General features: G+C 52.9%; 7 protein-coding genes across 7 annotated transcripts; 3 read left to right on the top strand and 4 right to left on the bottom strand.

The window, feature by feature from the left end:
* Nucleotides 1-2,252: 2,252 nt before the first annotated feature.
* On the top strand, nt 2,253-4,063 carry N7459_000196 (putative C2H2 finger domain protein; the record flags this gene model as incomplete). The annotated part of the gene is made up of 3 exons (XM_056939381.1): nt 2,253-3,031; nt 3,092-3,283; nt 3,421-4,063. The coding sequence occupies 3 exons, from the start codon at nt 2,253-2,255 to the stop codon at nt 4,061-4,063; spliced, it is 1,614 nt and encodes a 537-aa protein (XP_056803661.1).
* Nucleotides 4,064-4,844: 781 nt separating this feature from the next.
* Nucleotides 4,845-6,195, bottom strand: N7459_000195 (putative RNA polymerase II Elongator complex associated protein Kti12; the record flags this gene model as incomplete). The annotated part of the gene is made up of 3 exons (XM_056939380.1): nt 4,845-5,720; nt 5,779-6,132; nt 6,190-6,195. 3 exons carry the CDS (start codon nt 6,193-6,195, stop codon nt 4,845-4,847), a joined length of 1,236 nt encoding a protein of 411 aa, XP_056803660.1.
* A 236-nt stretch (nt 6,196-6,431) lies between these two features.
* On the bottom strand, nt 6,432-7,382 carry efm7 (putative nicotinamide N-methyltransferase Nnt1; the record flags this gene model as incomplete). Its single annotated transcript, XM_056939379.1, has 3 exons — nt 6,432-6,518; nt 6,576-7,163; nt 7,236-7,382. The coding sequence occupies 3 exons, from the start codon at nt 7,380-7,382 to the stop codon at nt 6,432-6,434; spliced, it is 822 nt and encodes a 273-aa protein (XP_056803659.1).
* Nucleotides 7,383-7,987: 605 nt separating this feature from the next.
* On the bottom strand, nt 7,988-9,034 carry N7459_000193 (uncharacterized protein; the record flags this gene model as incomplete). Its single annotated transcript, XM_056939378.1, has 1 exon — nt 7,988-9,034. One exon carries the CDS (start codon nt 9,032-9,034, stop codon nt 7,988-7,990), a length of 1,047 nt encoding a protein of 348 aa, XP_056803658.1.
* Nucleotides 9,035-10,611: 1,577 nt separating this feature from the next.
* On the top strand, nt 10,612-11,094 carry N7459_000192 (uncharacterized protein; the record flags this gene model as incomplete). The annotated part of the gene is made up of 1 exon (XM_056939377.1): nt 10,612-11,094. The coding sequence occupies one exon, from the start codon at nt 10,612-10,614 to the stop codon at nt 11,092-11,094; it is 483 nt and encodes a 160-aa protein (XP_056803657.1).
* Nucleotides 11,095-11,881: 787 nt separating this feature from the next.
* Nucleotides 11,882-12,668, bottom strand: N7459_000191 (uncharacterized protein; the record flags this gene model as incomplete). The annotated part of the gene is made up of 2 exons (XM_056939376.1): nt 11,882-12,187; nt 12,246-12,668. 2 exons carry the CDS (start codon nt 12,666-12,668, stop codon nt 11,882-11,884), a joined length of 729 nt encoding a protein of 242 aa, XP_056803656.1.
* Nucleotides 12,669-13,347: 679 nt separating this feature from the next.
* On the top strand, nt 13,348-13,715 carry N7459_000190 (uncharacterized protein; the record flags this gene model as incomplete). The annotated part of the gene is made up of 2 exons (XM_056939375.1): nt 13,348-13,380; nt 13,407-13,715. The coding sequence occupies 2 exons, from the start codon at nt 13,348-13,350 to the stop codon at nt 13,713-13,715; spliced, it is 342 nt and encodes a 113-aa protein (XP_056803655.1).
* Between the last annotated feature and the right edge of the window lie 459 nt (nt 13,716-14,174).

Raw genomic sequence — 14,174 nt, 5'->3', positions numbered from 1 at the left:
CTCACCTCCATTTTTAGGAATCCTGCCCCGTTGATTGGTCCCAAATGTAAGCTCTCTTTTCTTTTCTTTTCTTTTCTTCCCGGTCTCATTGCCTAGAGGCCCGGGCACACCACCTGTCAACACCCTCGACAACCTGATGAACAACCATTTCCAAAGCATAGTTCACCTGAAATCTTCGGATTGTTGAACGACAACCTTTATCCATCTTTCACTTTATCTGAATCGAATCTGTCGCGCGCTTTTCTGGAAACATTCCATGTCATCGCACAAGAGGAATAGTGGCTGACTTCGAGTCCACAGATTATCCACTGCCACGCCCGAGGCTGCATTGCTGCCCAACGTGGGTCGGAAATGGCCCGCCCCGGCCCGCGCCTAGGGATCCAATTTAGGAGACAATATGAGATGACGATTGTGATGTTGATGCGGATGATGTCCTGTAGTGGTCTCGGGTTCCCCAGTTCCCCGTATAGCCTCCTGTTTCCTGTACCCCGTAGACCGGTGTGATATGTAACCCTCTTCTCCTGTCCCGGCGTGCAGCTTGCATTCCGTCAGCCTCCGACGTGGATGCGCTGTCGACCACTCATTCCCCCTCCGAATGCCGTCCACACGCGACGGAGAAACTGCCGATCGTCCAAACCGGACATCATCCTGCAGCGTCAGCACCCCCGAAGCCACCAATCACCGGCACGTACGTAGAGTGGCCGTCTCACCGCTACAACGTCGGCCACTCGGGAGCGCCCACTCGCCATCCGCATCTGCACTTGCCATCACCGCCGGTGCCCAGCACTGGCCATCGCTGGTGCCAACAAGGCAGGTCAGCGCTGCACGATGCGAGTCTGGCACACGCCATGTCTGAGGTGGTTCCACTACCTCCGAATTGCGCTGGTGCGCTGGCGTCTCTCGCTGCTGCTAAAAGGGCGCTGATCCCCCAATCTCCTCGATGTTCTTTTCTCTTCTCTTGCCCAACTCAGGATACCCTTCTTCTCATTCTCACCCCACCGACTTCGACTGGACTCGCTGCCATTGTTCTTTCAGATACCCACAAACTCTTCTGCAGTCCCAGGAACTAAACCTTCTCTGCTCTCTACCACTCAACCAGCACTATTTACACTGGTTCTACTTTGCTGCCCAAGGATTTCCTTTTCTGCCCTCTATCTCCCTGGACAGGATTTGCCTTTCTTCCCAGGCTTCTCTTTAGTCTGCACTCTCGACGACACAAACACATCAGGTAGTCCCCGTCACACTTTCTTTTCTTGCTTTTCCCATGCGTTTCTTTTGTCTTCTGGACCTGTACCGTCGGCCAATGTCTATTCCCTGGATCTCAACAACCACCCAATCTAAACCAAATAATCCCTGGACTCCGTGGACCCTGAAACTTGACCATGACTTGCACACACGACTGGTGTCGTCTGCCGATTCTGGCAATTTCAAAGAATGATGCTTCTTTGCCGTGGATTTGCACCAGCGCCGGTCGCTGAGTGAGGGAACTCGTTCGAGTGCTGTTTATGTTGCACACTCGATCGATATTTGCCGCTGGACTTTGCCTGGATCTTGTCTTTGACCCTGGACTCCCTTCATCCAAGCCTGGAGTGAAGTGGATGGATTGAACCACCCTGGAATTCCTGCTACCTATCTAAAGATATCCCTGGACCCTTACGGACTTCCTCTGCCTGGACAAATGATACAATCTTCCTGGAATTTTCATGACCTATGGCCTCTACTCTGCCCATTCATGGGGCTTACCTCAGGACCTTCTTCAGAGCTTAATGTTGCTCTCTCTTGATATGGACTTTTGAAGCATCCGCTTCTGGACTTACTCCGGCCACTGACTTGAATGGAACTTGACGGTGCCCTTCCTCACAGGCCCTGCGGAAGCTGAATGCTACTCCGAACCCGGATACCCCATGGAATGATGATACTACGCCTTGTAGCTCTCTGGCCACCAAGTGATCTAGCAAGGGACACCCGCACTACTCGCAATAGGCTTCTACGTCAGCATGGACTTGAATCTTCACCACCTTTCACCAAGGACCCTCTGACTTGTCGACCTTGGATTTACTGTCCTCCAGACGGGATTTGGTGCGTCGAATCATACCTCGTGTGCTGATGTCTTTGCTAATAGTGAACAGGCTTCCGACTTGCATCTGGACCTCGGAACTTGCTTTCTGTTAATTTTGTTTTGCGAATGTGAATGTTGAGGTGTAGATGACTGACTTGGTGATGCTTCTGCAGTGACACTCCCACACAACACAATGTCTCCCAGGACCAGCAGTGACTCTGAGCGAGTCTCACTATCTCAGCCCAGACAAAACTCCATGATCCAAGGAATCTCAAATAGGGCCTCAAGAACAATCCAGGATGATGAACTGTCGAGCCAAGACAACTCGTCTTTGTGCTCCAGTATTCCCACAGCCCACGGAAGCCCTTCGGACATGCCAGACTGGTCTTCACATTCTCTCGAACAGGCCCCTTCTTCCAAGGAGTCTCCCGTTCAGATGATTTCATATTCGTTGTCCCAGCAGCTCATGACCCCCACGGTCGGACCAAATGATGTGATGTACACAGGCGTGGACTTCCCAGCAGTCCCAGATATGCATGATCAGAATGACCTGCGCCGGGATTTCTATTCCTTTGTGGATATTTCCTCCATGGATGATAATGTCTGTGTGCAGACAGGCACACCGGATGATGCTCTGTCTGTCGCACATAGCTCCCACAATGAGGATGGCCAGATGATTGCCGCTCCCGAGGCATGGAACCTAATGATGTCTGATGGCCACTACCCCGGAACCACCCTGGACCAGCTTTCTTCAGGTCTTTTCCAGACCGTCCCGGTCTCCCCGCCTCTGACCGAAGCCAGCAATGACATCTCCGTCACTTCTTCATGCTCTCACCCAGGGTTTCCTTCATTCCTAGCCGCTGATGACACGCTCCTGGGAGAATTCACCGCATCACCCATCGGCAATCACGGAATCAACCCAGCGGATCCGCTATTCCCCAGTGCTCCTCTGAGCGAAAAGGACCCCAACAGGTAGGCATCAAAACGCATCAGCCGCGGCAAACAGTAAAATATCTAACCTGTCCAATATAGGACCATTCGACCGACCAAGCAATCCCGACGGGCAGCTTTGCCTGCGTCCCAGCCCCAGGTCAAGGTTGAATCGGATTTCTTCCCTCCTCTGCCCGTGAGGGAGCCAGCTCGCCAGCGATCCAAGGACGGATCAGAGGCTCGCAACCCGCGAGAGCACCATTACTACACCCTGCCCACTCACGGTGATGGGAAGTATTACTGTCCATTTGCCTCTGGAGAGAAGCCATGTAACCACCCACCTACTACGCAGAAATGCGCTTACCAGCAAGTTCCCCCTGGTCAACCTCGCCAAATCCCAATGATCCAATTACTAACAGGCGACTCAACAGCAAATACCTGGATTCCCACCTGAAGCCCTACCGGTGCAAGGTCCCTGCCTGCATGGATGCCCAGCTGCGGTTCTCCTCCAACGCATGTTTGTTCCGTCACGAGCGCGAAGCCCACGGACTCCACGGCCACGGAGACAACCCCCACCTCTGCCTGTGGGAAGGATGCGAGCGATCTGTTCCCGGATACGGTTTCCCGCGTAGATGGAACCTGTACGACCACATGCGGCGTGTGCACGACTACGCGTCCTCTGAGCGACAATCCTCGCCAGAAACCTCGCCGTCGAGCACCGGCGCATCCAAGAGGAAGGATTCCTCCGGTGGCCGCAAGAGACGATCAGTCACTGGCGCCACCCCGGCTCCGTCTATGAAGCGCACTCGCTCCGTCCACTCCCAGTCTGGCTCGGTCAAGGCGTCTCCCCAGACTACTGCCCAGCAGGGCCAGCGCCTGCAAACCGCCGAGCGAAACTACCACAATTGCCGCACTCGCCTGCTCGAGGAGCTCAGCAAGATCACCCCGCAGGATGCCTCCATGCACGACAAGGTCAATGCCAGCCTTCAGGAACTCTACACTTTGAGCTTGTCCTACCGCCAGCTCGAGGCCAGCCAGGCTATTTCCCAGATGACCAACGGAATGCCCGCGTGAATAATCTTCTTGGACTCTACATTCTTCTCCCCACAGGAGAGGATGTAGTGACGATGGATTGTTTATACCCCGCGAGGACCGCGTACTATCTCTGGCCGTCCACACTGGACGAAGCTGGCTGTTTGCTTCATTCTAGGAGTGAGCCTTTTGACCTTGAACCCCGAAGAATACTGTGCATTTGCACCATTGTGCAATCCTGCACCCCCACAAGCCAATGCCATCTGGTGCTCATAACCATTTGCCTGCATATGGACCACCAGGAAAACCGAGAACCCCTATGCGCTGGAGCCCGGGTACTCCAGCAGCAAGGCAGATTCCCCGGAAATCTCAGTTTTTGCTGATGAATCTCGGCTAGACTTGGAGATGGCTTGACCCCTTAACCCTGGAAAGGGAAGGGCCAAGGATATACGAGGAGACTTGGCTCATGATGAGCCTTCGCTCTCGAAATGAGTGAGGAGGACCGACAGAAGAGTGTTTCAGGTTGAAAGTTTTGTTTGTTTGATAGATTGCATGTTTTATCTTTGGCCTAGTTAAATTAAATGCTCTGTTTAATATTGACCCGATTTCGTGTAAAATGTACCAGTTGAAAGCCCTTGCTCTGACGAGGGCCGAACAGTTCTAGAGGAAGACCGAAATGCGCTCGAATCATAAATTCGTTCAATCATAACTAGAAATGAGGAAGTGGCTCTATCAAAAATAATGCACTTGTTTTTATCGCAACTCAGTTCCCTAAAACCGAGTCGTGGAATGCTTTCGCTTGATTCACCAACTCAAGCCGAAACTATACATCCCGTTGCTCCTCACCCGCAAAAGTCGAGTTCAAGAACCGCACAAATGCATCTCCAATCTGCTCTGGCGCCAGCCCGCCCTGCCCGGCTCCGTGTCCGTGACCAATATAGACGCGGTTGAGACTAATCCACTGCCTGCGCATTCGCTGCAGCCGTGGCAGAGCCAAGACCCCGCCCGCCCCGGCTAGCTCGTCGGTCGTACCTGTGGCGGCGACGTGAGTCGGGACGAGGATCGGGATCGAGGCTTCCGGGACGTCGATTGCGATGCCCTGTCTGTGCTTGCTCTGGGCGAGCGCGACCTCGGCAGAGGGATTGGCCTGCGTGAATGAGCGGATGGCGGTGACGATGGCGGACGTGCGCTTTTCCATTGCGTACAGAGCGCTTGGGTCAGTTGCGACGGCTTGGACGGTGGCTTGGTGCGGGATGATTCGTGGTTTGGAGGCTGTGTTGCGCGTGAATGTTTTCGCGGTGGTTGTCGTGCTGGCTGCGTCGGAGAGGGTGGATGAGGTGAGGGACTCTGTGAGGGCGGAGATTGGCGTCGTGGTGGGTTGTTCGGCGGAGGGGACGACGATGCCGGTCAGGGCGTGGAAGATGTCTGCTACTGGGGGTTCGGGATCGGCCCAGGGGACTGTAAAGAGGGGTTTGTCCCAACGGCTGTGGGTGCTGGGCTCTTCGTAGCGGAAGATGAGGTTGTTAAGCAGCTCGGGTGGGTAGGGCTCCTCGTCGTCGACTTGCGGGGCAGATGCATAGGCTTCAGTTGGGGACTCAGCAGTCTCGGATGAGCTGCTGCTTTTCTGCTGGTCCTCTTGACGGCGGAGTCGGGCCTCGTTGTTCGCGACGCACTGGTCGACGGGTGTTCCGACATGGACCTGTTAACTCCCAATTAGCCATTGCCCGTCTGGCCTTCAACGTGAGTCGCTTTCATACCACGCAGCACGAGGTGTTCGCAGCTTTGGATTCACACCAAAGCTGGTACCGCCACCCCTTGATATAATTCATGCCATCAAGGATGACGATGCTATCCCGCGCCATGACCCGCTTCGCCCGCGCGTATGCGACACCGCGCGCCTCTTTCTCGGTGCGGGCATGGTCGTACACGGTTCGTGGGTGCGAACTGTCGTGTGAAGCGACAACGTGAATCTTGTAGCGTGATTTCAAGCGAGCTGGCGACGTTGTGTCGGCCGCTGCGAGGATCTCATCTTGCGCCTTCTCGAGGAGGGAGGCTAGCTGGTTTGCGCGGTAGGTGAGCCCGGAGCAGGGGTATCCGGTGAGGATGACGAGCTGGGAACATGTCAGTTGAACTCATGGCTAAGTATACTGCGATCGCAGTGAGCTTACTGGCATCGTGTGGAGTTGGAGAGTGGAAGTTGCGGCGAACTTTTTTTTCCCGCGGGGTCGGGCATGTGACTCCGTTGATCATTGGATCGATAGAAATCCCGGTAGATCTTCCAGACTACAATGACCTGCATCGACAATATTCGATCGCGTTGAAGAATGCATATATCATAATGCCAGCTATCATGGCATTCCAATAGTCTATATACTTTTATCATCAATATACTAGGGTATCAAGTCAACATTCAAGCACTTTTGGCGGCATGGTCCCCCAATTGATCCGGCTTCCACCGAAGTTCGTACCCAAACACTGTCTTCCGGAGTCTCTCATCCTGCCAGAAAGTCAGTATTGTATCCAGCTCACAAACTGATCGGAGTAAACAACTTACTCCAGGGTCATTCTCAAAGAGCACTTGATCCATCAGCTTCTCAAAGATCTTGGTCACAGTAAACCCACCTTCTTCCGCCAGCGGGAAGAATCGTTCCGTCTGAGGTAGCAGCCAGGGCTCATACGGCGTAAAAATGACCAGTGCAACTGCGGCAGGGTCTTTCTTGAGAGTCTGCTGCATAGTCTTCACCAGATTCCCGTGTTCGCGATGCGCATACACCACATCCGCCATGATCAGAACGTCAAACATGCTAGCCTTCCCATCATCAGCCGGCGGGATATGAGCCAGAAGTGGTTCGACCGTGTTGCCCCATTTGTACCCCTCGACATATAGGCGTTTCCGGGTCGGCGTAGAGCTTGCAGGGATCATGGGGGCCGCGAGATCGGCATTATATTGCATGTTGCCGACCAGATCTGGATCTGGGTAGTCGGTCATGACGACGGTGCGGGCGCCTTGAATTGCGCTCACGATGCTCGGAACGCCGGCGGCGGCGCCGATCTCGAGGACGTCCTTGTCGCGGAGGAGCGAGTCGGCGTGCTCCTCGAGATAGTGGGAGCTTGTTCGGCCGGCATTCCACAACAAATTGCCCTGTCATATCGAAAACTCGGTCAGCATTCCTGGTCTGTTCAATTGGTTTGTAGTGTAGAGGAAAGGCCGTACGTAGAGCGGGTGGCTGCCCACGAGACGTACGCGCACCGACTTGCCGCACAACATTTGGTGCTCGGCAAATGTGGGTGGCGCCTCTTCGGGGTAGAACCCATCCGGTTCCTGGAAGAGGTCTCCGGTCTCATAGTCATCATCGGCCATGGTGTGTGCGACGGCTAGACACGTAGTTGATTGCCCCGCGAGAAGAAAAAAAGATCGGGCTATCGATTGTTATCGGCGGGGGCGTGGGCTGCCTGATGCCCAAGGCAGACACATATCCACTGAAGAGCTACATAGCGATGCCCAACTAGCCATCTGTTGATCTGTAGGTATATGACCCTGGCTTGATGGAATGCGTATTTTGGGATTGAGGATTGATTGTGTACAATTGAACGGGTCTCGGCCCCGCAGAGCAAGTGGCACGACTTCAGAATGATCCATTCCACATGCATTGATACCTAGGTAGTGACCTAGACATACAGGAAAACCAAGAGATGACAAGGGAAATACATAAGGGAGGTACCTATCTTCTTCCGGGTTTTGAGTGAGCCATGTCACTGGGGAACACATTCTGCTGTCGATTCCATAGACACCACGCCGAGCCTGTTATCAATCACTGTCGCTCTGGGAAGTCACAGTATCCGCCAGCTCGGAACTTGAAAAAGATCTTGTTCTAAACTTCTTGTGTGACATGAGTCTTCTGGTAAATCTGGAAGTAAGTGTGCTGAGGTGGGAATACCTGATATTTGCTGGCGCTTTTCGATTGATTACAATTTGATTGCCAATTCTGCAAGACGGTGAAAATGCTTAGCAAATTCCTTCATAGTCTCCGAATTCTTGTCCATTTGCTTCTTGAGATCATCAATGGTGTCGCGAATGCGCTGAAGCTCGGTATCGTCAACGTCAGATGGAATGCTGCTTTCAGTCTCCTCGGTGAAGGCTTTCAGTGAACCTGGTGATCCAGTGAGATCGGCCGGGATCTCAACGGATGGCCATGGGCTTGACCAAAAATGAAAATCCTTGGAATCAGGGGAAATGGGCTGAAAGCCCTCATCCTTGAACGTATTTTGAGCGAGCGAGGTGTGACGCTGGGGAAAATCAACCTTGACGTCGTCGACAGTCGGCTTCCTGGGACTATTGGTTCGAGAGGGTTTCCGAGCAACAGAGGGGTAAGAGCTGGTGTGTCTCTTTCGGGGGAAAGGCGACAACGTTGCACTTGAAGTTGGATCACTCTGGCCCATACGCAGATACTCGTCTTCACCTTCTTCCTGAGTGCAGCTTGCTTCCGATGTTTCTGCTTCAGTCATCATCTTTCTCTTGCTGTTCTGCGTCTTCGTCTTTGTCTTCGGGTCCTTGTATGCTGCGTGTGTTTTGATTGCTGTTTTATGTTTCGCGATGGCACCATGGCCTATTTCAAGGGCCTGGTAACGGGGGCTTCGCCAATCTTCATCGGTCGGGGGATACATGCCGAGTTGGCCAGGCTGGACAAGATAGTACCTTTTCGACTCGCTCTTGAGGGCATATTTCATGAGCTGTAGGGCATCATCGTCAATGAGTGCTTCCAGTTCCTGGATGATGCGTTCGCAATTCTGCATCTCTGTAAACCAATTCCACTTCTGACGAATTGATTCCGAGGCCCAGGGCTGGCAAGCGTTTCGGACGAACCGGAGAATACTCAACGGCTGGGGGCGACCGCAGGATACCAGCTTCCCATAAAAGACGCACACAGATAAGATGTCATCACCAAGGAAGACCGACTCGCCCTGCTCAAAGCGCTTCATTGCGATACTGACACTGGCACTCGGGGACTCCATGGTTGATGGTATGCTTTGAATCAGCACTTCAGGTATGACACGCTCGATATCTTAGTTGGCGCCCTCTGAACGTCTCGTCAGAAGGCGCAGATGGTGGTCTGGAGGGAATGGAGAGCTCGCGCTGAGTTGTCGTCAGATGAAGACTTGGATTCACTAGGTTGTGAGAAAGTGGGGTGGGACGATGAAGTGGGAGAGTGTGGGTGGGAGACGGTGAAATCGTGATGGGACGCAAGTGACTGGTGGTTGCGACCTCACCAGAAAACCAGGCATCTAGAAAGGGGTTTCTGACTCCACAGAAGATAGCTCTGCGATTATCGATATAACCTGGCTACAAGGCTAAGTACGCAGGCATCGAGATCATTACTATTCCGTGTGTCTATTGGGAAATCCCCAGGAGTGCTCTTGTTTGCGTTGATACGCTTTGATAGGAATGCAGTACAAATCATATCAACAAGGCCTGTGATCGCACTCCATGCTGTTGAGTTCATATACGGAGGAGACTCGCATCTGGACTTGGGACACATTGGTGATACCATTGAGAGGTCGGGCCTAGCCAAGTCCCCCCCCAATCTCGACTTGACCTCAGCAAAAGAAACCAAGGCTTCTGCAGATTTGAAACGGATCTTTGTTCGTACTGGGTAAGAGGTGGTGACCCTTGCATGACGGGTTGGACTAGTGAAGAATCCGTGGCAAGTGTTTAGCCATTCCCCAATGAGATTGAGTTCGATGACTCCACTGGTGGTTAGTTGTGAGCAGGTTTGAAGAGTAATCGTGGATACAGGTATGGTAGTGCTCTGCGGGAGATACCATGGGAAGATCAAATCTTTGTGAGCCAGGGTAGATGTACATATATAGCGAGATATCGTCGCATGCAGTGATAGGCTGGGAGGGGAGTGTCAGCCTGCGTTCCACGGATATCTGCACTAGATCGTGAACTAACTGCAAGAGGAGGCAGTTCCAGCCGAGATTTAGTCTGGTGGCACCCAATCAACCTCGGGAAACTGTCAGGTTCGCGTGATTACGCATGACAATCCCAGACACTCGCTCCGAGGCGGGGAGAAAGAAAAGGATTGGGGTGAAGGCACCAATCGATGGAAAATGATTGACAGTTCATGCCGAGGCAGTGTAACACCATACAGTAATTTGCCACCAGCACTGTGTGGGGAGGAGTGGAGATACCGGCGTAATACCGCGCGGGTAATGGTCGGGGATCGGCTGCAACGGGAAAAGAGAATCACGAATCCCTCCAGCTCGCTCTCTCTTCTACCTGTCTCCTCTTTCTCCCTATTCTCCGCTTCCCGCTGCACTTCTTCCTCCCGTGGGCTGCTGTCTCAAATCCACCGTCCCTCGCGAAGCCCTCTGGAAAATTGAACCGCCCCTCCCCACCGCAGGCTTGGCTTTGCAATTCCTTTGCCCCGGATCCCTCACTGGGCGCCAGTGCCGTCATCCTGTGGAGCACGCTCCCTCGTTCACAGTGGCTTCGACGCGACGATCCCGGATCCGACGATCACGGATCCCTTCATCCTGCACGCTGGCACCTATTTCTTAAGTAAAACTCCATCGCCAGCAACAGCGACATGGATCCGATGCGACCTGCCCATCCCCACGTCCCCGCTGAACCCTCCTCCTCCTTCGCACCTACAACCTCTCTCAACCCGACAGTCAACCTCACCAGCGCCGTCAATCAACCTTCGAACCCGTTCAGCATCCCCTCAAAACCAGTCACTCAACCGTTCACCTCACCCTTGCAAACGACCGCCGCCTGTGCTGCCCAGCCCGCCATGTCCCGGATGCAACCTCTCTCCCAGACGCTGAACGACCCTTCTCGTGCCGCTGAGATGCCGGTTGGCCCTCAGGGCCTGAATGCCGAGACCATTCCTCGATCGGAAGCTGCATCCGCTGCCCAGCAACCCGCCGACATCTACCCACATCAGGTTGATGGCCTTGGGGGTCCCACGGCGACCGCACCGTTCCTGCAGGAGTTTAATCTGGTCGCAGAGGCCGCCAAGCGGGCACAAATGTCCATCGTCATGCGTGATCTAGAAAGTGTCACCCTATAAATAAAGATCGAGGACATGGCGACGGCATGGGGCAGGCCCCGGCAAGAGGACAGGGGTTTAATGCAGTGTCGGTTGGCACTCTGCATCCCCGACGAATGTGGACTGGAATCCATGTTCGCAATCACTGGTGTTCTCGACTTTGGCGTCCATTACAGGGTTGATAGTATTGGGTTGGCTTGAGATATTGCTGACACGGGAGGTGGTTCTCGGTTAGCTTCTACGAGGGAAAGGCTCTTTCTTCCGTTAGTTACCTAGCGTTGTTTACGTGCTCTCTTCTCAAACGGCGTTTGCTCGGCCCTTATATTCCTTTGCAGACTTTACGCCACCAATATACAAGATATACAATGATCACTTCTCTTCTTGTCCGCTGCGTTGAGCGAGTTGCAACCGGATATATTATCCTGGTTGGTATTTTATGGCTGATGGCCTTAAACCCTGTACGAATGACGAGGCGAGCTTGGAAGAGACGGGCTACACTGACAACCATCGCAGCAAAACGGTTGTTTACATGATCACCCTATCTGAATCGCCGCAAAGAACAAGAAATGACTAAGACTTCAAGACGTCCTCATATAGGCACTATTCATCCAGGCCAAGAGTCAAGCAGAGCATGACGAGCCTTCAAGATGCAACAAAGTACAGCACCGGGGCTTTCAATGACAATGATGTACAATTATCATCATCAGAAGACGGATAGTCTTGACAAGGTGCTTGATATCGGTTTAATAGGATACAATTTCTCCATCACCCCAGCGAAGCGTATTAGCACCCACACAAATGCATCAACTCACACCCGCTTCCTCTTTTTTACAACGCCCACATTCCCCTTTGGCCGCGCACCCTTGCTAAACAGTGTATCCAGGCTTTGCTGCCCCTTCTCCCGGGTCTCCACCTTGACCTTCTCACTCGCCAACACAGGCGGCAATCCTTGAACCCGGCGCTGCGCATCGCCCAGCAATTCAATCTCACGCTCCCGCTGGCCGCGCACTGTGGGAATAGACCACGACCCCGACGACACCGACTTGTGCGCCAATTTATACTTGGACCCGGACAGACGCGTCTCGTACGTATTTGCGTCGATTTTCTTGACATGCTAAGCATTGCTTTAGTCGTTGCACACCCTGAGTTCATGCGATGCGTCGATATCTCACCTGGTGTCCCACGATCAGCCAGTGATACTCCGTCCCAACGGGTGCACCGCTGCCCCGAGGCGCATTGCGCGCCCGCCGCTTATTCGTCTGGTACTCGACTCGCCAGAGATCTGGCTCTTCTTTTGTTTCTTTCCAGACGCCCTGGTCGTAGTTCCACGTGTGCGAGCCGCCGATCGCCATGCCGGAGTAGAGTTGGCCCTTGTGCGTCTTGAGGGCGTTGTAGCCTGCGCCCCCGCCGGTGTAGGCTTTTTTGGATGGCGGGACGACGTTGTCGGCTTCACCTTCTTCGAGGGGGTTCTCTTCTTCGTCGAGGAGGGCGGCGTCTATAGATTCGGTAGAAATGGGACTGATGGGCCGGGTTTTGTCGTGGTCGTGCTGTTGGTGGTTGTCGCTGGTGGATGGTGGGGATTTGGTATCAGCCATGCTGGGTGTTGGCCAGGGGTCTGGTCTTGGTGGTTTTTGATGTTGTCGCTGTCAAGGAGATGCTGATTTGATTATGAGAATACTTATTTCCAAGGTTAGTCTATGTACTGCGACCTCGAAGTTGACAGCTCCGGCATGATGTCATGTTGATGCTAGGCAGATGTTGGAGTATAGTAAACCGTCAAGACGAGGAGCCAGCACCCCACTGTTGACGATAAATTGGCGGAATGCATTGGTATTCGTAAGCAAGTTATTGTGACACCCAAGGTCAATGCCACAGATGTTCGCCGAGTGGATGTCCTCGTCTTATGTCTCAACACTGCAAGAATTACTACCTCAGTAACTAACCCTACCAGAAGACCCAGAAGTACAAAGACGTCAAAGAAATGGTTTTCAGGCAGATGTCATTGAAGATTGCGTATTCAATGCTTCAGTTCGGCCCTCATACTAGGTAAGCCGCCATGCTCGAAGTTGGTTATCATTTAAGGAGATGAACAAAATAGGTATGATTAGACCGGTGGGTATACACCAGTCCAAAGACTAGCCGAGTCAACCAAACGGCCCTAACTTGCGGCCAAAATTATCTAAGCCAGTGCTGATTGTGCAAGAAACTACACTTTGTCCTGATTTTTCTTCTTTAGGTATATTCAGAATATCCCCTGGCTTATAATAATTAACAATGGCTACTACCGAGATCGACGCGGACTCCCAGGTGAAAGCCATTGCGTCACCACCAAGAACTATCGTGATTTCTATCCCGCGATCCATCCATCCCGCCCTGAGAACTCTCAGAGTGGTAAAGTTGCTGTCATCACTGGCGCCAGTCGTAGCCTCGGACAACAAGCCAGCAGATCTGTGAATCTTCGTAACATTCAGTCCCGGCTAACGCGCGAACAGTCCTTTGCAGCTTCATTCGCCCATACTAATACCGCTGCCATCGCCTTGATAGGCCGCTCCGCGGGCGGGCTGGCCGAGACTGAGAAGCTGATCCATAGCATTAATCCGAACACAAAAAGCTCGATGAAAGCCGAGGGTAAAAAGATCTAGGATATGCCATGCTTTGATAGCCTTTTTCGTTTTGGAGAATATGCTGGAAGGGAGGTGTCCTCTCCACAAATTTGGAAATTGGAAGAAATGCCAGGATTGTCTTTAGGCATGGCCATGATAAAACGAGTTTCCTGAGATCTTCGGCATGATGAAAACCCAGATATCCCGCAAGAGAATTCTCTTTGCAAGCTCTGGTAGCTTTGGATATTGCGGCGCTATTTTAGATGAGCGCCGAGTTCCCGTACTCGTCAGCCAGATTTCTAAATACTCACCAGTATTATAGTCCCCTTGGCTGGAGGGCCTGTCCTTGGCTTCGTTCTTGTGGCCTTGGAAGTTCCTTGCGATCGAAATCTCGAAGAGAGAAGAAAGAAGATGAGAAAGGCATCGATCAGGGTCAAGTCAGCCTCGATAATCCAGGTACTTGGAGATGTTCCGTGATGGTGAGTATTGACCCCGACG

The sequence above is a fragment of the Penicillium hispanicum genome (genome assembly GCF_028827665.1).
Source record: "Penicillium hispanicum strain IBT 35686 chromosome Unknown utg000001l_segment0_segment0, whole genome shotgun sequence".
NCBI classification, from domain to species: domain Eukaryota; kingdom Fungi; phylum Ascomycota; class Eurotiomycetes; order Eurotiales; family Aspergillaceae; genus Penicillium; species Penicillium hispanicum.
Note: the sequence above shows the minus strand (reverse complement) of the source record. Positions and strands in the feature narration are given on the sequence as shown.